Raw genomic sequence first — 22,560 nt, forward strand, 5'->3', positions numbered from 1 at the left:
AGAATGTGCCAGGAGACATCAGATGTTATAATTATGACATCATAGACACAAGTGTAATCCAAATGTGGTGATTGCCAAGTGATCTCCCAGATGTTTACAGCAGGTAAAGTCAGTGCCAGGGTTTACCTCAACTACCTCCATCCAGTGACCAAACAGTTGCAAATCCATGTGGATTCCAGCCCTGAAGCAGCAATCTTCATTGCATTACAACTCCAGGACAAATTCAGAGTGGAGCACATAGCATTATTCATAGCCTTTTTCATCCTCACTTCAGTGTTTAATTCTGTCAATTGGGAGGAACTGTGGATAATTCACCCCAAATTTGGCAAACTTCAGAAATCTGCCTCCATTTTTACCTTTCATGATGACATGCAAGCCATAATCCTAACAAATTGACCCACAGTAGATCCACTCTTTCTGCAGACCAGTGTCAAGAGGGGCTGCTTCATTATCCCAATATGTTCCATTCTTGTAAGCACCTCATATAAACTTCCCCCTCTAGAGTAGAACTAATCCAGGGAAAACGGAAATTGTTCAATCAATAGGTGTTTTTTATGCCGGGCCTCTGCTTTGAGGCCGGCGCAATCCGCGGAGGAACATTTGAACTTGCCTTTTAAAAAGGCTCCTGCACCGCTTTTATGAAGAGCAGAGCCTCATAGTGTTCTCCAGAGCATACAGAAGTGGGTCAAGTGGTGCAGTAATGCCGCCCATCACCATTAGGTCAAAAATATGCGTCAAGCAATGGCTGTTTTTGTTACCCATAATTCCCCCAAGCAGCTAGAAATGCTCTGGGAAACGCAGAGCAGTTCCAGCTGCGTGGGGAGATTATGGGTAACAAAGATGGCCATTATTCTATAGTGAGATGCTACATCATCAACTTTTAAATGTTAGGTTTTTTTTCATCCATCCTCAAACATTTACCTCCATATGCCTGATAAAAGGTGCCTTGGGACTGTGCCAAGCGACGCTTCCGTAATAATGAACAGCTCCACGACAATTACACGTACGTGTTAATGTGCTGATAACTCTTTGCACCACCCATTAGTAAACTCTTGTCCCCTCCTTTACTGAAGCATTGTTCACACTTACCTTTTTGCTAGGGAGTGTCATTGTGACTGGTCACCTCTGGGGACTCAAGCCATTTCCTGCCCACCTCACTGACACCCTCGTCAGCCTGCTGAAGGATCATCTCCCCCACTTCTTCCAGATCCACCAGGTGATTCACCGTGAAATTCTTTTTAGATTGTAAATTGTTCATACTGGCTGTAATAGTGTCCTCCCTGCCTCAATGGGTCTTGGGTCTCGGGCTGACATTTTCATTGCGATGTCATCAGCCCACCCCTAGCCAGTTGCTTGCAGCGGAAGTACAATTTGCGATGCGAGGTGGAGAGCTCCACTCCACCGCTGACACAAGCCTAAAAAGGGATCACAGTCAGCACCATGGAGCTGCTTACGGAGCACTTATGAAGGTAAGGTCTGAGTCCCAAGAGCAGAGAATCTCCACTTTTACAGTCGCATTTTTAAAAACTCTAATAAAGGGCATAGAGTTTCTTTACTCATTCCAATCACCAAGATCATTTCAACTTCAATAAATGAACTCAGGCACACAGACGTTGCTTTAATTATGTGCGCATTCAAAGGCTGGCTCATTCAATGAACAACACAGGAGCAAAGACCTTTTACTCAATGTCTGCAAAACTAAGGTTTTCCATCAATTTGCTATTCCCCATCCTCAGCCATTAATAAGTTCCACAATAAGACCTGGAAAATGTGGACTATTTCCCATATCCTCAGGGCCATCACTCAGGAAAACAGACAGAAGGACCTCAAGCACTGAAGGCTTCCTGATTGTACAGGTTTGGATCTGGAGCTCAGGCTGCCGATGAATTGAACAAATGTCTGTGCGGCTACAGAGATTGCAGGAGCACTGGTGGCAAATCTAGAAACACTCTGTGATTCTGAGGGGTTTCTCCTTTGCTTCTCTTTCCTACAAGGGGTGCTGGGCAATACTAATAGTGACTGCCTTCTTTACTGAAGGCAAAAATTAAAGTGCAAAATGAATTTTACATTTTTAATGTATTATTATGTGACAATAAAAGGAACCTTTAACCTTGATCAATGATGAAATTCCCTATTGCTTTCAGTGCACCAGCACAAATTCGGGCTGTTGAACATAGGGTATTCAGAGAACAAGATAGTAAACAATGCACAAAATGTGTGCTCTAGCATAGTCTACCTTCTTGAACGTTTCAAGGACCAAATCATTTACAGCAGCGCTTTAAAAGCAATACAACCAGTATCTCCACAAAGTTTCCCAAATCTGGTAATGTAAACTAAACCATGCAAGTGTCCTCTCCCAGACCAACACCACACTGAAGCCCGATTTACACTGCTAACTCCTTTGAATGCCCAACTCAAGAATTTTGAAACAAATGCTTTTTGCTAACCTCTGTTACAGGATGAGATTACTTGATGACAAAGGGAAAGATTGGAGGAGGTTTTCAAAACATGAGAAAAATAGTGCAACATCCTCACCTATATTTGGGGATTTGGGCCGATAATCACTGGAGAAATAATGTATGGATTGACACAGAAAACTTTAGAGTCCTGTGCGATCTCAATGCATGAATGCCTGTTCAAACGGTGAAAGGAAGGTACAATTTCACAAAGATCCCATTTTACACAGCTAAACACCTCTTTCTCTTCCTTTTGCAAAAGAGCTGGTCCCACACTGGCCTAATTTGTTACTTCAAAACTCAAATGGAAGCAAATTATCCTTAATGTGTAACATGCTAACTCCTTCTTCTCATTTTAGCTACTTCTTTAAATATACCTCTTTGTCCAAATACCTCCTCGTGTGACTCAGTGTTTGATAGAGCTTTAAGTGTATTGGAATACTCTCCAACAGTACTGCATATCACTGAAAATTTCAATATCAAGCCAGTCCCTCGAGAGGACAGAAATGATGATGAACTGCAATCAATCTGAAGTAGGCCCTGCTAATCCTTCAAACAGTACTTGATGAACACTGACCAAGTCAACTTTCATTGTCCTAAAATGTTTTGCAGCCAATCTGCAGTTGCAAATTGGAATGGAAAAGTAATAATTTATCCCTTTAACAATAAAAGAAAATAATTATCAAAAAGATTTAAATCATCTAACAAAAATAGATAAAATCAGATGATCTTTTCTAATGCTTGGAATAAATTTTCATTTACTATTTCTCTTTCACAGACATATGAAAAGTAATACAAAGTACTTAAGACCATATTTTGGTCTGTGGTAGAAAACAGGCAAGGTCTACATGTTAGTTAATACAGAATTGAAATGGGCCTAATTTCTCCCCAAAATCCATTACAATAGGCAATGTAGAAGGAAATTATGTTGATTTCGTTCAAAGTGGAGCTTAACAAGGCACTGGTGGAAAATGTACATTTTGTTCAATGCAAGAACTGTGAAATCAATTGAAATGCTCATTAAAAAATGTAATTCACAGTAAAAGACTAATTATTTTTCATTCAATCTTTCCTCACCTCTGCCTAGCAGAACCATTACTTACCAGATCGATATCGTTCATCTCTTGAATTGGAGGCTCTGGATTTGGACTGTCTGGATGCAGCCACATAAGGGACAGAAGAGGAAAAAGGTGAAGACTGGAGAGGACCTGGAAGCCTGGACTCAAGCTGAAAAGGATCTACACCTGCAAAAACAAGAGAGGTTTAATCTTTAAGACATGTTTCCCCTTCTCGCTCTCTCTATTATCTGATTGTAACTCCAATTTATTAAGCATGTTGTACGATACAAGTACCTACACTAGAATGCAGTTTGTTGAGAAGTTGCAAGATAATTCTTTTCACCTCATAATCAGAAAATAATATTTAAAAACAAAGTAGTGTACTGAAAACAACTTCTAAACAAATATGACATCCAGATTTAAAGACTATCACTAAAGCTACATAAGAATCACCATTAATATTAATGATAAAACTTAATCTCCCTTCTCAGGCAATTCCAATTTTTATACCAAAGAAATTTTTTTGACTCAGTTGAATCTATTATCTCTTTATATGATTTCAACAAGTCTCAGGTTGAATAAATTTCATTGACAAAAATCCAAAAAATATGGTGGCTTGGCTTTGCCTGAGACATTATTATTGGGCTATTAATATTAAACATATTATTTTCTGGATTCATTACATAGATAAATTTGACTGCCTAAAATGGACATCCATGGAGCTGAAAGGCTTTAATAAATTTGCTCTGGCTTTGTGCTTCCCTTCCATTCTCTTTGGTAAAGGAGAATAAATTAATAGGCAGTTTTATACTCAAAAATTCATTACGAATTTGTTTTCAATTCAGGCACTGTTTTGAACTGAATTTTTTTTCTTTATCTGCTCCGATTATTAATAATTTATTTTTTCCTCCATCTTGCCTTGATCATGTTTTCATAAATGGAGAGAAAGGATATGACTTCATTTTTTGACTTATTTGTAGACGGCTGTTTTAAGACTTTTGAGCATTTGACACATAAACTTAATCTCCCTAATTTCCATTCTTTTAGATATTTATAAATTAGAGATTTTCTGAAAAACCAAGTTACTACTTTCAGGCATGTGAGTAAGATCAAAAAAAAGAGGAAAAGAGCCGAGCACTAGTGTAAGGCGTACAGCGGGTGTCAAGGGAATGTAGTGCCCCCTTCTTCCCAATTTGTAATTTTACCAGTTTCAAGCCATTAAAAAAGTCATTTTAAACAAAATCAAATGGTTTTTTTTCCACATTGAGCACAGTGTATTAGACAGATACTACCATCTATACCCAGACTCCAAGCCCCTTCCAGATCACCAGACAGTACCCCGTTGGACCTATGTTCAAACCAGTATCTGGTTCTCCTGACCCCAAGCAGTACTCGTCCATAAATAGCACCCAACATTCCAAGCAGTGCCCTTGCCCAACTTGCATCCAATCCCCAATTAGTAACTATTACCCTGCACCCAATCCCCAGGCAGAACCCTGCCCAACCTGTCCTCAATTACCAGGCAGAGCCCTGCCCAATTTGTAACCATTTCTTTGCACTGATGTTCATCTATTATTCGGCATTTTTCTTCAGCTAATCTTGAAAGCAAATAGTCTTTCCCAATCGTTTCTTTACACGTGGTTTTCGAGATATGGGTAAAAACACAAGTGAGTGCTGCTGGCATAAATGGCATGGCAGTGCAACATGTCAGAAACACTTTGCAACTGATGGGGAGTGCATGAAGATGTGCCACCGCTCCTGGACTGCAGGAAACGTGGCAGTCAAAGTCAGCAGAGCAAGATCCTAGCACTGCACGGAACGAGCAGAAGGAGTCAGAACAGGTCGGGAGGGCACTGATAAAATGTGAAAGTAGATTTTAAAAATGCGGAACTGGATTTTAAAAATACGGAAATCCACGGAAATGCAGAAAATTCACATGCTTGTACTTTTCTGTTCTCCCATGATAGTAATTGTATTGACTTTTTTTTTGGTTAAATCCTTGTCACAAGGGCTTAACAGGACTCATTTATAGATTAATTTCTAAAATACATTGCATTTCTATAAAATTAAGAGTGCATGGAGAGCGACTTACAAACTATTCTTTCTAAGGATATATAGACCAAGTGTTTAAAATTGGTCCATTCCTCTTCCATCCGTGCATGTCATTCAATTATTCAAGATAGTACATGGAAGTTTTTAATGCATTTTCCCCATTTTCTCGGTTAATATTCAACCTCATCCCATTACAGGTTTATTTGATTATTGTGTCAGATTGCCATGTGATAGCTTTTGCCACTTTAATGGCTAGAAGATCTATTTTGCTAAGATGAAAGGACTCTTCCCTCCCAGTTATGCGCAATGGATGACCCAAACCTTATCATGCTTGAACCTCGAGAAGGTTAGATGTAATGTTTTGAAAACTAAAGTAAAGTTTGATAAAATGTGGCACACTTTTATTGAATATTTTAATGTTTAATGATTAATACAGCGGTTTATTATTTTGTATATAACATATGAGACATTTATAACTTCTTCCTGAACTTATTTATGTACAAGGCAAATCACCAATGTACTGTTACTTTTGGTGGTTGAAGGTGTCCCAGCAAATTTTTCTTTTTAGTTTAGTGGTTATAGATTTAGGATAAGTTAGCTAGTCTTTTTCTTTTGTTTTTTTTCTGCAGGAACAAGAAAAAGAATAATGAATTCTATCAGTTTGTTTATCATTAGATGCAATGTTCATTTTTATTCTAGGATACATTACAATTACTTTGTATCTCTACAGTATATTTTTCTTGTTCTTACACCTTTTGTTGTATAATACTTAAAAATTCAATAAAAAATAGAATTTAAAAAATCTTGTGAAATGATGCGAGATTAACAACGGAGTCTCAGCGTGGACAAAACGAAGGAGATGAATGTGGATTTCAAGAGGATCAGGGTCAACCACCCGCCATGACACATAAATAGCTCAATAGTGGAGAGAGAAAAGAGCACCAAGTAGCTTGGAATCCACTTATGAAATAACCTATCATGGACACATCTCCTCACTTCTCAGGAAGGTGCAACAACAACTGCACTTCCAGAGAAGACTGAGGCAGGCAAGGCAACCGGCCATCATCCTGTCAACTTTCGACAAGAGCTCTATTGAAAGCATCCTGGCCAGCTGCATCGAAGTAGTTGCTGTAAAGGATCAGATCTGAGGTCAATCCACAATCCATAAGAGTGGCAGAAAGGATCATTGGGGTCTCCCCAACTCCATTTATTTATTTTAATATTTGTGTACAAGTACAGGTTGTACTTATCCGAATAGCCAAAAACCAAAATCCGAAACTTTTTCGTCAGTGATCCCATAAGGTAATACGTAATAGAGTTTTGAAATCCCGATCGGAGAACGGGATGGACCAGGTGCATTATTGAGGGTAGATTTTTCAATACATGTCTATTTCATTTGTGCATATGTAAATACCGTACACACTTGTGTAAATTGTCAATAACATGTAATAGTCAAACCTCTTTTTAAGCCTAAAAATCTGGTGTTTTTTGTATAACCCATGCAAAAGTCAATCCCACTATTTTTAGCCTTGGCCACCCGCCCATCCAAAATCTTGATGCTCCAACCATGGATCCTCAGCTCCACTGTCTGCACATCTGAACTCCCAACTGTGGATCCTCATCCTTTCGACCACCCATCCAAAATCCCAAATGTGGATCCTCGCCCCAGCACCCACCTATCCAAACTCCCAACCATTGATCCTCATCCCAAGCGCCCACCCATCCAAACTGCCAACCGTGGATCCTCATCCTGGCCGCCCACCCACCTGAGCCACCGATGCATGCCCCATCAATGAACTTACCACCTGGTCCCCACCATCTGAGCTCCTGATGCCTTGAACATGGCAGGTACTCATGAAGTCAAAAGTTCGACCCTTGTACAAGTCGACCCCTCCATTTTTGCCCCAAAATGATGTCCAAAAATTCAATGATTATACGAGTATATACAGCGTATTTGTATTATGTGAATAAATGTATCTTTAAGTCTAAGCGAATTAGTGCATTTTTTTAAATGGTGTTCCAAAATCCAAAAAAAATCCAATATCCGAAACTCTTATGGTCCCATGCATTTCAGATAAGGAGTACTCGACCTGTACTGTGAATATGTATTGTTTGCCTGTACGTGCGTTAGTCATACACTTCCCCCCCCCCCCCACCCCCCATTTTTGGCCTACAATCGGGTGTTTTTTTGTATGACCCATGTAAAAGTCAACCCCCTATTTTGGCCTTGGCGCCCACCAAGTTTGAAGAGCTACAAACTCTCAACTGATCCTTGACTTTTTCATTGGAAGACCACAGTCAGTAGGAATTTGATCTAAAGTCTCCTCCTCACTGATCATCAACACAGGGACACCCAAAAGATGTGTACTCACCCACTGCTCCATTCATTATACAGCCACGACTGAGTGGCCAGGCACAATTCTAATGCCACCTGCAAGTTTGCTGATGTTACCACAGTTGTCTTGTCGGCAGAATCACAAATGGTAATGAGGAAGCGTACAGGAGGGAGACAGATCAGTTCATTGAATGGTGTAATGACCACAACCTTGCTTAATGACAGCAAAACCAAGGAGATGATTGTGGACTTCAGGAGGAAGTTTGGGAACATGACCCAGTCCTTATCGAGGGCTCACTTGTGGAGAGGATCAACAACTACAAATTCCTGGGTGTCAACATCTCCAAGGATCTGTCCTGGAGCCTCCATATTGATGCCATCACAAAGAAGGCTCGCCAGTGGAGATTCAGTATGTCTCTGAAGGCTCTCGTAAACTGCTACAGCTGTACTGTGGAGAGCATTCTGGCTAGTTGCATCACGGCCTGGTATGGAGGCATCAACTCGCAAGAAAAGAGAAAAACTCCAGAAGGTTGTTAACTCAGCCTGCGACATCACAAGCACCAGACTTCACTCCATCGAGGACATCTACATGAGGCGGTATCTTAAAAAAGTAGCCTCTCTCCTCAAAGACCCCCACCACCTAGGCCATGCCCTCTTCATTGAGGAAAAGGTACAGGAGCCTAAAGACGAGAACTCAAGTGGCACAAGGACAGCTTCTTCCCCACTGCCATCAGATTCCTGAATAATCAATGAACCAAAGACACGGCCTCACTTTTTGTGCACTGTTATTTTTTTTATAGTAATGTCATAATATGGATATAATATGTATATTTGCACAATGATGCTGCCACTAAAACACCGAATTTCATGTTCATGACAATAAATCCTGATTCTGATTCCGTATATTTGCTTTCACTGAGGAAAGGAGAATGTAATTGGATGATAAATAAACAAACTCAAAACAGGAAATTTTGTGGAGAATCAAAAAGCTTAACTTTCCCTGAGTTATGGCAAGAGACAGCTCCTTTAAATTAGTACCATAAGTTATATATTTCCATCTGCTGATAACCACCTCTCCACTTCCAACTATAGACAAGAACTGAAATTAATGCAATGACAAGACATTTTTTAAAATCAACTGCCCATTGACAGTACGAAGAAAAAATACTCATTAAATTCCTCAGGTTTCACTTTCACTTTTTTAATTAACAATTAAAGTTTTTTTTGACTAATATTCAAATCTGTGACTGCTTATTAGCATATGAGGCAGACAAGTACCAAATTATCAAAATAAAAAAATGCTCAATTTTATGGATTTCAAAAAGTCAAAGAATATTCAAAAGCAGTATTAAATACTGCATAACTATGTCAAAAATAAAACAATCCTTTCTGCCTCTTGCTCAAATTCAAAATGTTAAGTTCTCTAACCCTTTAAAATCTAAGAAAAATTCATCTGTCAAACATGCATTTCTGAACATCAGAGAGCAGTACAATTCCTCTATAAAGCTTTTGGGAGACAATTAAAATTGCACATTCTCTGCCATATGCAGGAAAATTCTAACTTTTCAATAAAACTCCAATGATGGGGAGGTTTGCACAAACCACTTCAGTCTAACTTCCTTCGATGTACACATCAGACTTACTATGAAGACATATTTAAAAAAATATTTTAGAATGTAATCATATATCTTAAATTTTTATTACATAAAATGCAAATTTTTGGGGGATGCATGCTAACACAAATTGCCTTTAATCAAAACCAAAGTCACCAAAATTGTAATAATACGTACAGTATAATGTTGAGTTTGTATTGATATTGATTAAAGGATATGAGTAAAAAAAGATCTTTTATTAAAAATCCTCAAGTGGCACACACACTTAAGATCTTGAGTAGAATGCCCACCAGCCCAGCTCACAGTTTATAAATGCAGAATATTTTATCTTGACTAGGTCATGTTGATCTGTAACTTGTCTAATTGGTATCAATTACAATAAGTGTTTTGTTATAGCTTTTCTTTATGAAGTAAAATGAGAATTCTTACCGAGTAAACATGGCCAAAAACATAATACGATAAATAATTAAACAAGACATTGCTCTGGCTCTATATCAGAAGTTGATAATTTTATCTGTTAAACTAAATGAAGGTGGGAACTTCACATGGTGACATAGGGACAGGATGGAAAATCTGGCTCCCCCAAGAGGTTAAAAAAAAGTGAAAAAAAAAAATTGGAGAGAAAAGTTCTAAAATTCACCTGAACAAATTATCAACAATCAAGGAAAAAAATGCAATGTCGTCAAAGAAAGATAAAGAAGTAGAAGAAACTACAGAGAAGATGGAAGAAAAACAACTAGAGGAGAAAGAAAGGCCTATCTTACAGAAGAAGATGGGACCTGTGGTGAAGCCTACTCTTCAGATGAAGAGAGCCTCCCGACTCACCTCCCAGCTAGTTGAAGTGTCCCTACAACAACAGGGGCACCTGGATGAGTCAGGGAGGGGACTAAATGAGCAGTCAAAAACAATGGGAGGCCCTGTCAGAGTGGTTTACTCAGCCCTTTAGACAAGCTCCCAAGCAGTCCAAACAGTTGTTTGAAAGGGAAAAACTGTCTGAGTTGGAAGTAAAAATAGTAGAAGGACCAGAAGGAGGAGAAGGAGGAGCACAAGGAGAGGTAGGAGGAGGAGAAGAAGGAGAAGTAAAAGAAGAAGAACAAAGCTCAGAGGAATTGTTGGAAGAAGGGGTAAGAAAGAAAACTAAAGTTATCCCTACGTCTCAAGACCCAGTAAATATGATCATGGAAGAGTTAAATTTAATAAGGCGTGATATTAAGACATCAGAGGCTAAAGTTAATAAAATATGTGAATTTGTTAAAGAGATGCAGAAATAACATTATGAAATGGAAGAAAAAATTTAAAGTATTAATTTGGAAAATCAATTTATTCAAGAAAAAGTAGATAAAGTGGATGAAGGATTAGAACAAGTACTTGCGATGAATAAGCAATTGTCTGAAAAAATTGATTAATTGGAAAATTTTATTTCGAAAAAATAATATTAAGATTATTGACCTGAAAAAAGGAGAGGAAGATGAAGATATTCAATTTTTATAGTGCTGGATTCCCCAGACTTTTGAGCAAGAACATTTTAAAGGAGATATTGAGATTGAACGAGCCCAAAGACTCCTTAGACCTAAGCCTCAGCTAGATCAAAAGTCGAGGCCCATTTTGGTCAAATATATTTTTTTATCAAGTAAGGGGAAAAAAAATTTTGGAAATAGCAGGCAAAAAGGCTAAAGAAAGAAAAGTACCATTAGAATTTGGAGGGAACAAAATTTTCTTTTATCCCGATGTAAGCTTTGAATTATTGAAGAAAAGAGTTTCAATCCAGTTAAAAATATACTGTGGAATAAGGGAAATACTTTTATTCTGCATTATAGGCCCAAGTAGATTCTTTATGAATCCGGAACATGCTCAAGAATATGTGGAATGCTTGCTGGACATGGGTCAAGAATTGACTCAGAGAGTTGACACTTGAAGACGGAAAGTTATATAACTGTGGTGAATGCAGTTTGAAATATAGCAAAGATGAGTTTAATATACATGGAGGAGCCAAAGATATGCAGACTGGTTCTTGCCAGACCGTGGATGTTATTTTGCAATTTTAGTCGCAGCCGAAAAATGGAGTGTGGTAGCATTGTCAGGGGGTTTCACGACAATGATCAAGGGAGGTTCTTTTTTATATTTCTCTCTTTCTTTCTTTTAAGTAATCAATCAAATACTATCTTTATTATTGGATTTAATGATTTTTCTACATTTAAAAGGTTGGTGAAGAGCTGGGATTGATGAAGTAGAATCATGAAAAGGAGAAAAGTGTAAGAATTTTTAAATTTCTACAATGAGTAAAGGATTAAAGTTTATGTTTTAATATAAATGGGTTTCAAAATCCTATAAAGAGAAAATGAGATTTGACATATATTAAAAAATGAAAGTAGATATTGTTTTTCTACAAGAAACACATTTAATTGAAAAGGAGTATCAAAAATTGAAAAGGGACTGGGTTGGAATGGTAGTAGCATTGGATTTTAAAACAAAAGCTCAAGGAGTAGCAATTTTGATAAATAAAAATCTTCCAATTAAAATAAAAAATAAAGTCTTGACCCATTTGGAAGGTTTGTACTAATAAATTGTCAATATTTTTCTGAACAATGGACATTAATGAATATTTATGCACTAAATGTGGATGATGGTATATTTATACAACAAACTTTTTTAAACATGGGGGAAGCTAATGAAAATATTTTAGTAGGTGGAGATTTTAATTTTTGTCTTGACCCATTATTGAATAGATCTACAAAACGTGTGCTGAAATCCAAGGCAGCAAAAATAACAGAATTTGGTTGATATTTGTTATTTAAAATTATAGTATAATTCTATAAAATTATAGTATAATACATTCTTATAGAATGTAAAAAATGATTATGAGAACTAAACAGATATTATGAATTAGGGGAACAAGCACAAAGTTTTTGCATGGCAACTGAAAACAGAACAAGAATCAAAAGTTATTATTGCAGCTAGAGATGAGACTGATCACAGATCCTATAAACACCAGGATGTAAATGATTGTTTTAAGCAATTTTATATAGAATTATATAAATCAGGATGACAATAAAATTGATGGATTTTTAACTCAATTTAATTTGCTTAAATATCAGAGAACAGAAAATACTAGGAACCTCTTTTACAGTTGAAGAAGGATTTACATCAGAATTTTATAAAGAATTTAAAGATGTGCTGATTCCTGTATTTATGAACGTTTTGATACAACTGGAATAAACTGTAAATCTATCTGATTCTTTTAAGTCAGCAATTATCATAATAATTTAGTGCATAATGCCATCGTCTTATAAACCAATATCTTTATTGAATGTGGATTACAAAATAGTGACTAAATTATTGGCAAATAGGCTGGAATTTTTTTTTTACCAAAATTAATTAACAAGGAGCAAACAGGATTTATTTATATATATATAAAGAAAATCACCAGACAATGTAACTAGATTGATTACTTTAATTCATTGAGCTCAAAAGAAAGAAACTTGCTAAATTTGGTTTAGGACAAACATTCATAAATTGGATAAAAGCATTATATATTGAACCAAGAGCAAAAGTAGTGACAATGGTCTAATGCCTGATTATATTAAATGAACAAGATCAACAAGACAAGGTTGTCCATTATCGCCAGCTCTTTTTGTATTAGTAATTGAATTGTTAGCTCAACTAATTAGAACAAGTTTAGATATTAAAGGTATTAAAATAGGGGTTAAGGAACATAAAATTAGTTTATTTGCAGATGATGTAATTATTTATTTGACAAGATCCCGAATATTCATTAGATAAACTACATATGCAATTAGAACAATATGGAGCAGTCTCAGGATATAAAGTTAATTGGGACAAAAGTGAAATTATGTCACTGACTTTTGATGACTGTACCCAATGAAGGCAAAATATGAGATTTAAATGGCACGAACATAGAATAAAATGCTTGAGAATTAGAATTGACAACCAGTTAAAGAATCTTTTAAAAATTAATATTGGACCATTGTTTAATAAAATTTAAGAAGTTTTTTTTAAAAAATGGGTTGATTTACCAATTACATTAATTGGCCGAGTAAATTGTATTAAAATGAATATTTTTCACGGGGTAATATTTATTTCAATCTTTGCCCATTGATATTCCTAAAAAGGTTTTTAAGGATCTAAATAAAATTATAAATAAATTCTTGTGGAAAGGCAAGATGTTGAGGATTTCTATGGAAAAATTAACTTGGAGATTTGAATCGGGAGGTCTACAACTTCCAAATTTTGAGTATTATTATAAAGCGGCCCAACTATGATTTATTTCCTTTTTTTTGAGGAAGGAGAAAAAGTGGCATGGGTTAATATAGAAATGAATAAAATAGTTTAACAAAAATCTGAAGAATTCCTATATAAATGGAATGAGGTATTACTAACTGGAGAAACAGACACACCAATATTAAAACATTTGGTTAGAATGTAGCATAAGGTACATATGCTGATGAGGGTTAAAGGGTATGGATTAGTGGGAATGCCACTGGTGCAAAATAAATTGATCCCATTTACGCTGAATAATAAAAATTTTATTAACTGGTCAAAAAAAGGAATAAAATTTATTAAAGGCAAGTATCAAGGCAGTTATTTAATGACATTTGATCAATTGAAAGCTAAATATGGAATACAAAATATATTTGGATATTATCAATTAAAGGCTTATCTACAAGAAAGATTAACTACATCCTATTTATTATTAGAAAACAATGAAATAAATAATATCAAATCCAAATACAAAAAAGTTCATATCTGTTATGTATTTGTTACTTTGGAGGGGAGTAAAGAATAAAGATTTTCATAAATCTAAATAAAGGTAGGAAATGGACCTGGGTATCGATATAAATGTTAGAAATTGGACACAAATATGTTATGATAGTATGAAAAATACAATAAATGTTAGATATAGAATGGTACAGTGCAATTTCATACATCAGTTATACATTACATCACAAAAGCTTAATAGATTGAAGTCAGATATTTTAGATGTGTTTTCGATGTAAACAGAATATAGGCACTTTTTTTTTACACTCTACATGGATATGACCCAAATTCAACTCTTTTTGGACTAATTTAATTGATTTTCTTCAACAGGTAATAGGTGTTAAACTCACGAGAAACCGTATGCTGTTTCTTCTGGGGGATATATCAAGGATTAGTGATTTAAAATTAAATTGGATTCAAAAAGTATTTTTAAAGATCACGCTGGCAGTTGCAAGAAAATGCAAGTTCATGGAAATTGGACACAGATTTGGTATTAGATAGATAGCATGGTGAAATACGAAGTTTTATACCCTTGGAAAAGATGACATAATTTAAAGAACAAATATAGCATTTTTTTTAATTTGGTTTCCATATATGCAAAAAATTGGTGTTATAACTTTATAAGTAATTAAAAATATATTAATTGGTAGAATTTGATATGAACTTTGTCACTCCCTGGCCTCATCTCATATAATTTCATTTCATTTTACATAATTTTTTTTAATTTTTATTTTTCACTCTATGAACCATATTGACCAAAATATACATAAACATTTCCCTCTTGAATATACAGTGTCATTTTCTCCCCTTTTCCCCCCTCCCTTCCCTCCCTCCTTCACCCCCATCCCCACCCACTCAACATTCAACATATATGATACATTAAACCTTATTTGATGTTATTTGTATTTTTTTTAAAAACATATATACGTAGATTTTGAATTAGGTGTTATATATTACACAGTAGTGTTTTATTTTATATTATGTTATATATACAAGATATAACTGTAATTTTAAGTATTAGAATAATTCACTGACAATTTATTAATTAGGTAATATCCAGTATTGCTAAAAAAAAATTAGTCTATCCTTTCTCTTTTTCTTTCCTTTTTTTATCTCTTTTCTCTGTTTCTTCTTTGGTGCTTTTCTAAGTGGAAAGGACTGGGTGGGAGGGGGGAGAAAATGATTAAAAAACGCATGCATTGATTTTGAAATACCCTGCATAAAATTTTCTAGTTTTCTATGCAATTTTGTTACATGCTAACAACATAAAATTTGAAAAAAGTTAAGCTAACTGGATATAATTTCTAAAATTAATAATAGAATCAGACTTTATGCATCAACTCGTATTAAAATGGCACAGCAACACAGCGAGTATAGCTGATGCATCACATCTCCAGTGACTGAGATTCAATGGCCATCTCTGATGTTGGCTGTGTGGAGTTTGCTCTCTCCTTTGTGTGAATTTCTTATCTACAGGGTCAGAGATTATTTGGTTACAGTGCATTTCCCCCTGTGTGTAGTTAAATGGCAGATTTGGTTGTGGGTGAGAGTGTATATGGGTAGCCAATACGAATATGGTGAGAATAAATGTACAATGGTGTTCAGTAGCTGAACAGTTTGCTAAAGGGGCTGTTTTGATTCTGTATGACAATAGCAACTAAGACTGATGAGTGCAAAAGACAATTATCGAGTGGTTAATTACATCATTTCAAATGTCTTTGAGTTAAAACAGTCATTTTGAATTGAAAACTGGTGTCACACAAAAATACTATATAGTTTAAATAAAAGATATAGACCTAACTACAGATAAATATATATAGGAGCTCCACAGTTTCTACCATTCTATAGAGTGATTATTCTATTTAGTAGAATCCCAGCAAAGATTTTGCCTGCAATGGAGAGCAACGTGATTCCCCTGTAGTTTGAGCAGTCTGATTTCTCGCCTTTGTTTTTGTACAGGGTGATGATGGTGGCATCACGAAGGTCCTGAGGCAGTTTTCCTTGGTCCCAACAAAGCTTGAAAAACTCATGCAGTTTGGCATGCAGAGTTTTGCCGCCAGCCTTCCGGACTTCTGGGGGGATTCCATCCATACCTGCTGCTTTGCCACTTTTCAGTTGTTCGATTGCCTTATATGTCTCATCCAGGGTGGGAACCTCATCCAGCTCTAGCCTTAGGGGCTGTTGAGGGAGCTGGAGCAGGGCGGAATCTTGGACTGAGCGGTTGGCACTGAAAAGAGATTGGAAGTGTTCTGACCATCGGTTGAGGATGGAGATCTTGTCGCTGAGGAGGACTTTGCAGTCTGAGCTGCGCAGCGGGCTTTGGACTTGGGGTGAGGGGCTGTACACAGCCTTTAGAGCCTCGTAGAAACCCCTGAAGTCGCCAATGTCCGCGCTGAGCTGTGTTCGTTTGGCGAGGCTAATCCACCACTCATTTTGGATCTCCCGGAGTTTGCGCTGAAGATGGCTGCATGCGCGACGGAAGGCTTGTTTCTTCTCTGGACAGGACGGCTTTGTAAGGTGAGCCTGGTGGGCAGCTCGCTTCTTTGCCAGCAGCTCCTGGATTTCCTGGCTGTTTTCCCTGGAGGAGAAGCCCAGTACCTCTTCAGTGGATTGCAGTATGGTAGTCTTCAACTGATCCCAGAGGGTTTCAGGGGACGGGTCCGTGAGGCGGGTTGCAACGTCGAGCTTTGCTTTGAGGTTTGCCTGGAAGTTTCCTCTCGCTTCGTCTGACTGCAGGTTTCCAACATTGAACCTCTTTCTGGGGGCTTTATTGTTCCTGGGCTTTGGCTTGAAGTGAAGGTTGAGCTTGCAGCGAACCAGCCGGTGGTCAGTGTGGCATTCCGCGCTAGGCATGACCCTGGTGTGGAGCACATCTTGTTTGTCACTTTATCGCACCAGGATATAGTCCAGGAGGTGCCAGTGTTTGGATCGGGGATGCATCCAGGTGGTCTTAAGGCTGTCCCTCTGCTGAAAAAGGGTGTTTGTAATGACAAGTCGCTGTTCTGCGCAGAGCTCCAACAGGAGGCGCCCATTGTCGTTGCACTTGCTGACGCCATGCTTGCCCAGGATTCCTGGCCAGGTTTCTGAGTCTTTGCCGACACGAGCGTTGAAGTCGCCCAGGATGACAACCTTGTCGGCTGTAGGGGTACGTTGGATGAGGTTGCGCAGGTCGGTGTAGAACTTGTTCTTTTCTGCTGGTTCCGCCTGGAGGGTTGGAGCATAGACACTGATGAGGGTGATGTGACGCTAGGATTCTACTAAATAGAATAATACCTAGTGTCGCCAAGAATATTCTCCCAGAATCACAGTGCGGCTTTCGCGCAAACAGAGGAACCACTGACATGGTCTTTGCCCTCAGACAGCTCCAAGAAAAGTGCAGAGAACAAAACAAAGGACTCTACATCACCTTTGTTGACCTCACCAAAGCCTTCGACACCGTGAGCAGGAAAGGGCTTTGGCAAATACTAGAGCGCATCGGATGTCCCCCAAAGTTCCTCAACATGATTATCCAACTGCACGAAAACCAACAAGGTCGGGTCAGATACAGCAATGAGCTCTCTGAACCCTTCTCCATTAACAATGGCGTGAGGCAAGGCTGTGTTCTCGCACCAACCCTCTTTTCAATCTTCTTCAGCATGATGCTGAACCAAGCCATGAAAGACCCCAACAATGAAGACGCTGTTTACATCCGGTACCGCACGGATGGCAGTCTCTTCAATCTGAGGCGCCTGCAAGCTCACACCAAGACACAAGAGAAACTTGTCCGTGAACTACTCTTTGCAGATGATGCCGCTTTAGTTGCCCATTCAGAGCCAGCTCTTCAGCGCTTGACGTCCTGCTTTGCGGAAACTGCCAAAATGTTTGGCCTGGAAGTCAGCCTGAAGAAAACTGAGGTCCTCCATCAGCCAGCTCCCCACCATGACTACCAGCCCCCCCACATCTCCATCGGGCACACAAAACTCAAAACGGTCAACCAGTTTACCTATCTCGGCTGCACCATTTCATCAGATGCAAGGATCGACAATGAGATAGACAACAGACTCGCCAAGGCAAATAGCGCCTTTGGAAGACTACACAAAAGAGTCTGGAAAAACAACCAACTGAAAAACCTCACAAAGATAAGCGTATACAGAGCCGTTGTCATACCCACACTCCCGTTCGGCTCCGAATCATGGGTCCTCTACCGGCATCACCTACGGCTCCTAGAATGCTTCCACCAGCGTTGTCTCCGCTCCATCCTCAACATCCATTGGAGCGCATACACCCCTAACGTCGAAGTACTCGAGATGGCAGAGGTCGACAGCATCGAGTCCACGCTGCTGAAGATCCAGCTGCGCTGGATGGGTCACGTCTCCAGAATGGAGGACCATCGCCTTCCCAAGATCGTGTTATATGGCGAGCTCTCCACTGGCCACCGTGACAGAGGTGCACCAAAGAAAAGGTACAAGGACTGCCTAAAGAAATCTCTTGGTGCCTGCCACATCGACCACCGCCAGTGGGCTGATAACGCCTCAAACCGTGCATCTTGGCGCCTCACAGTTTGGCGGGCAGCAACCTCCTTTGAAGAAGACCGCAGAGCCCACCTCACTGACAAAAGGCAAAGGAGGAAAAACCCAACACCCAACCCCAACCAACCAATTTTCCCTTGCAACCGCTGCAATCGTGTCTGCCTGTCCCGCATCGGACTTGTCAGCCACAAACGAGCCTGCAGCTGACGTGGACTTTTTACCCCCTCCATAAATCTTCGTCCGCGAAGCCAAGCCAAAGATAGAGTGATTAAACTGCAACTGAATTAAATAAAAGGAAGAGCATCTGGCCATAATTAGTCCAGACCTTGGAAAATAAATTAAACTGGAGATTTTGTAATCACTAGGTGAGGTGGGGGGGGGGGGGGGGGGGGGGGGATGTGGGGAGGAGCAGGAATGGAGAATGGCTGGAAGAATTTAGCCAGTCAAGAATTATTTATGGAAAAGGAAACCAGCTAACGTTTCAGGTTGAAGACCCTTCATTAGAAGAGTGTAAAGATCTTCAATCTGAAACATTAACTTGTCTCTTTCTACAGATGTTGCTCAATCATCTGAGTATGTCTAGAATTTCTACTTTCACCCAGGTCTTTGTATTTATCTTCTTCTTTATCGTGTTCTACAATTTGTATACAGGTACAGGTATCTGAAACGCTTGGGACCAAACTTTGTTCAGTTTTTGGAAAAAACTGAAAAAAAAACCCAAAAACAGTACAGTAGCAGAATACTTGTATCAGTGGTTAACACATACAAAAAAAAACATTTGATCTCTGCTTTCAAAATAAGATAAATGAAGCACCAAACACGAGTAATTCTCCTCGATGGCTTTTGTAAATGTTTCCTCCAGTGTCATCTGCCTCATTAACAATGCTTTTTGTCTTCGATGTCTCTTTGATTTTATAAACTGATATGATTTCTTGTTCTGTTATGAACGCACGCTGTTCTAGTCTTTTATTAAGTCCATCACACATTTTCTGCAGTGTTAATTAAGTCATCTTCATTGCTAACACCTTGATGCAGAACAACTTCAGCTATTTTACTGTTGGTCAGTGAATGAACAACTGCAGCCTCATTATTGATGTTAAAAAACTTCTTCAATATCCACTTCCAGGTTACTGACAGACTCTGAACGCCACTGTCATTCATCGTGCTATCTGTACCCCTTTTTGCCATTTTCAACTATTTCTTCATACACCAGAGCTCTGTTGTTATCAAAATGGTGCCAGCAGAGCATCAGAACCCCACATAGGCAAGTCAGGTGGTAAATTTTTTTCAACTTGTGATGTCATGTTGCCACTAAAAAAAGGATCGGTTTTTGGATCTTTTCAGTTTTCAGAGCTTTGGATATGGGGTATTCGATCTGTATTATTTTTCCTTAAATGCTGTACATTTTTTCTTACTCCATGTCACTTCAACTTCCTCTTCCTGTGAATAGAAATGTATCCCCGTTTCCTCTGCAGCTGTACTTTTCTCACATATTTCAAGAGTGAATTTTCACTCTTTTTTCTTTTCCTGTTGCATTTGCTATTTGCATTCAATCTAGAGTTGCTCTCATCTGTCAAATGTATTCACACTTAAACACATTTGTCTGCCCTCCAGTCACTCAGAGTTTTCTTCTTCTGGAAATTGTTTCATTAAAGTTGTTTTCATACTCTTCTTTCAATCTTTCTCTAGAGTTTAATTTAATTTTAATTTAGACATGCCGGTTAAGGACCCATGATTCGGAGCTGAACAGGAGTGTGGGTATGACAATGGCTCTGTATACGCTAATCGATGTGAGGTTTTTCAGTTGGTTGTTTTTCCAGACTCTTGTGTAGTCTTCCAAAGGCTCTATTTGCCTTGGCGAGTCTGTTATCTATCTCGTTGTTGATCCTTGCATCCGATGAAATGGTGCAGCCGAGATAGGGAAATTGGTTGACCGTTTTGAGTTTTGTGTGCCCTATGGAGATGTGGGGGGGCTGGTAGTCATGGTGGGGAGCTGGCTGATGGAGGACCTCAGTTTTCTTCAGGCTGACTTCCAGGCCAAACATTTTGGAAGTTTCCGCAAAACAGGACGTCAAGCGCTGAAGTGCTGGCTCTGAATGGGCAACTAAAGCAGCATCGTCTGCAAAGAGTAGTTTACGGACACCTACGGCTCCAAGAACACTTCCACCAGCGTTGTCTCCGCTCCATCCTCAACATTCATTAGAGCAACTTCATCTCCAACATCGACTTACTCGAGATGGCAGAGGCCGACAGCATCAAATCCACGCTGCTGAAGATCAAACTGCGCTGGGAAGGTCACGTCTCCAGAATGGAGGACCATCGCCTTCCCAAGATCGTGTTATATGGCGAGCTCTCCACTGGCCACCGAGATAGAGGTGCACCAAAGAAGAGGTACAAGGACTGCCTAAAGAAAGCTCTTGTTGCCTGCCACATTGACCATCGCCAGTGGGCTGATATCACCTCAAACCGTCCATCTTGGCGCCTCACAGTTCGGCGGGCAGCAACCTCCTTTGAAGAAGACCTCAGAGCCCACCTTACTGTCAAAAGACAAAGGAGGAAAAACCCACACCCAACCCCAACCAACCAATTTTCCCTTGCAACCACTGCAACCGTGTCTGCCTGTCCCACATCGGACTTGTCAGCCACAAACGAGCCTGCAGCTGACGTGGACATTACCCCTCCATAAATCTTCGTCCGCGAAGCCAAGCCAAAGAAAAAAAGAAAAAGAAAGAATTTAGACATATAACATAGATATAGTTCCTTCTGGCCCATGAGTTCATTTTGTCCAAAGACCCCAATTAACCTACAACCCCCAGTACATTTTGAAGGGTGGGAGGAAACTGGAGCACCCAGACGAAACCCATGCAGACATGGAAAGAATGTACAAACTCTTTACAGATAGCACCAGTTCATTGGCGCTGTTACAACATTGCACTAACTGCCAGACTAACCATGTCACTCTACAGTGACATCATCAAAGTGTATAGCTGTTTGCAATACTTTAACAAAAGTGTTATCCCAAATATGTTTCTCTATGGTGGCCATAGATAAATATTACAATCTACTTGCATTTATTGCAGCTCAAGGTCTCTCAAGTGAAAACTCTTACCATCCTTTAAAAACTTGAGTAGTCTTTTGCTTTCAAGTGAGATCTTCAGATTCATGTAAAAAAGTAACATTTACTCTGTGTTGATTCTCATAAAGTACTCAGTGTTGAAAATTAAGTAACAAATCAGTTCTGTTAAATTTGATTAAACAAAAGTCTTGAAGAGGACTTTTTAAAAAATCCAATAGCGTACATGTAGCCCCAAACAACAAACTAATGCTTGGCCAAGTAATTAATCTGGAAAAAGAAGAGCACAATTTTTTCTAAACTCAAGTCAACATCTTTCTCCTCTTCATTTAACATGAATCAGCATTCTCAACTGTTAACAGTTTCTGTCATATGTCCAAAAGAATCTACCTTCAGATATTACCTTTCCAACAAACTGAATCAATTTTGTGCCATTTTGAGTAAAGGTAAAAGTTCCATTATTGTCATGTTATGCTACATTTAAAATGTTACATACATGAAATTCTCTAACTTTTGTCTACCGTAAGGTAGAGATTCACCACTTTGTCCAGCGCCCCTCACAGTAATGACTATGGTGCCCAAAGGCATCCCACATCTTCTGAAGATTTGAACAAAACAATAAACAAATGAAATAAAAATGTCACACTGCTGTAATGGCTAGGAGAATGGAGACAGGTCCTCCTGCCCAG

At 38.7% G+C, this 22,560-nt stretch overlaps 1 protein-coding gene and 1 long non-coding RNA gene across 6 annotated transcripts in view; one reads left to right on the plus strand and one right to left on the minus strand.

The window, feature by feature from the left end:
* The window catches only part of LOC138761669 (disco-interacting protein 2 homolog A-like), a 294,820-nt gene that overhangs the window by 135,921 nt on the left and 136,339 nt on the right, over positions 1 to 22,560 (minus strand). For 2 of the 5 annotated variants that reach the window (XM_069934204.1, XM_069934203.1), the window contains exon 3: positions 3,560 to 3,700. The exons of the other annotated variants lie outside the window; for them this stretch is intronic. In XM_069934204.1, coding sequence (XP_069790305.1) covers positions 3,560 to 3,700 — 141 coding nt within the window. The remainder of the gene's footprint in view (positions 1 to 3,559; positions 3,701 to 22,560) is intronic. 5 annotated transcript variants of the gene reach the window in all.
* LOC138761672 (uncharacterized) lies at positions 46 to 11,770 on the plus strand. The gene is made up of 3 exons (XR_011356423.1): positions 46 to 103; positions 3,547 to 3,717; positions 11,716 to 11,770. It is a non-coding gene; the product is annotated as an uncharacterized lncRNA (long non-coding RNA).

This window comes from Narcine bancroftii, chromosome 4, assembly GCF_036971445.1.
Source record: "Narcine bancroftii isolate sNarBan1 chromosome 4, sNarBan1.hap1, whole genome shotgun sequence".
Taxonomy (NCBI): domain Eukaryota; kingdom Metazoa; phylum Chordata; class Chondrichthyes; order Torpediniformes; family Narcinidae; genus Narcine; species Narcine bancroftii.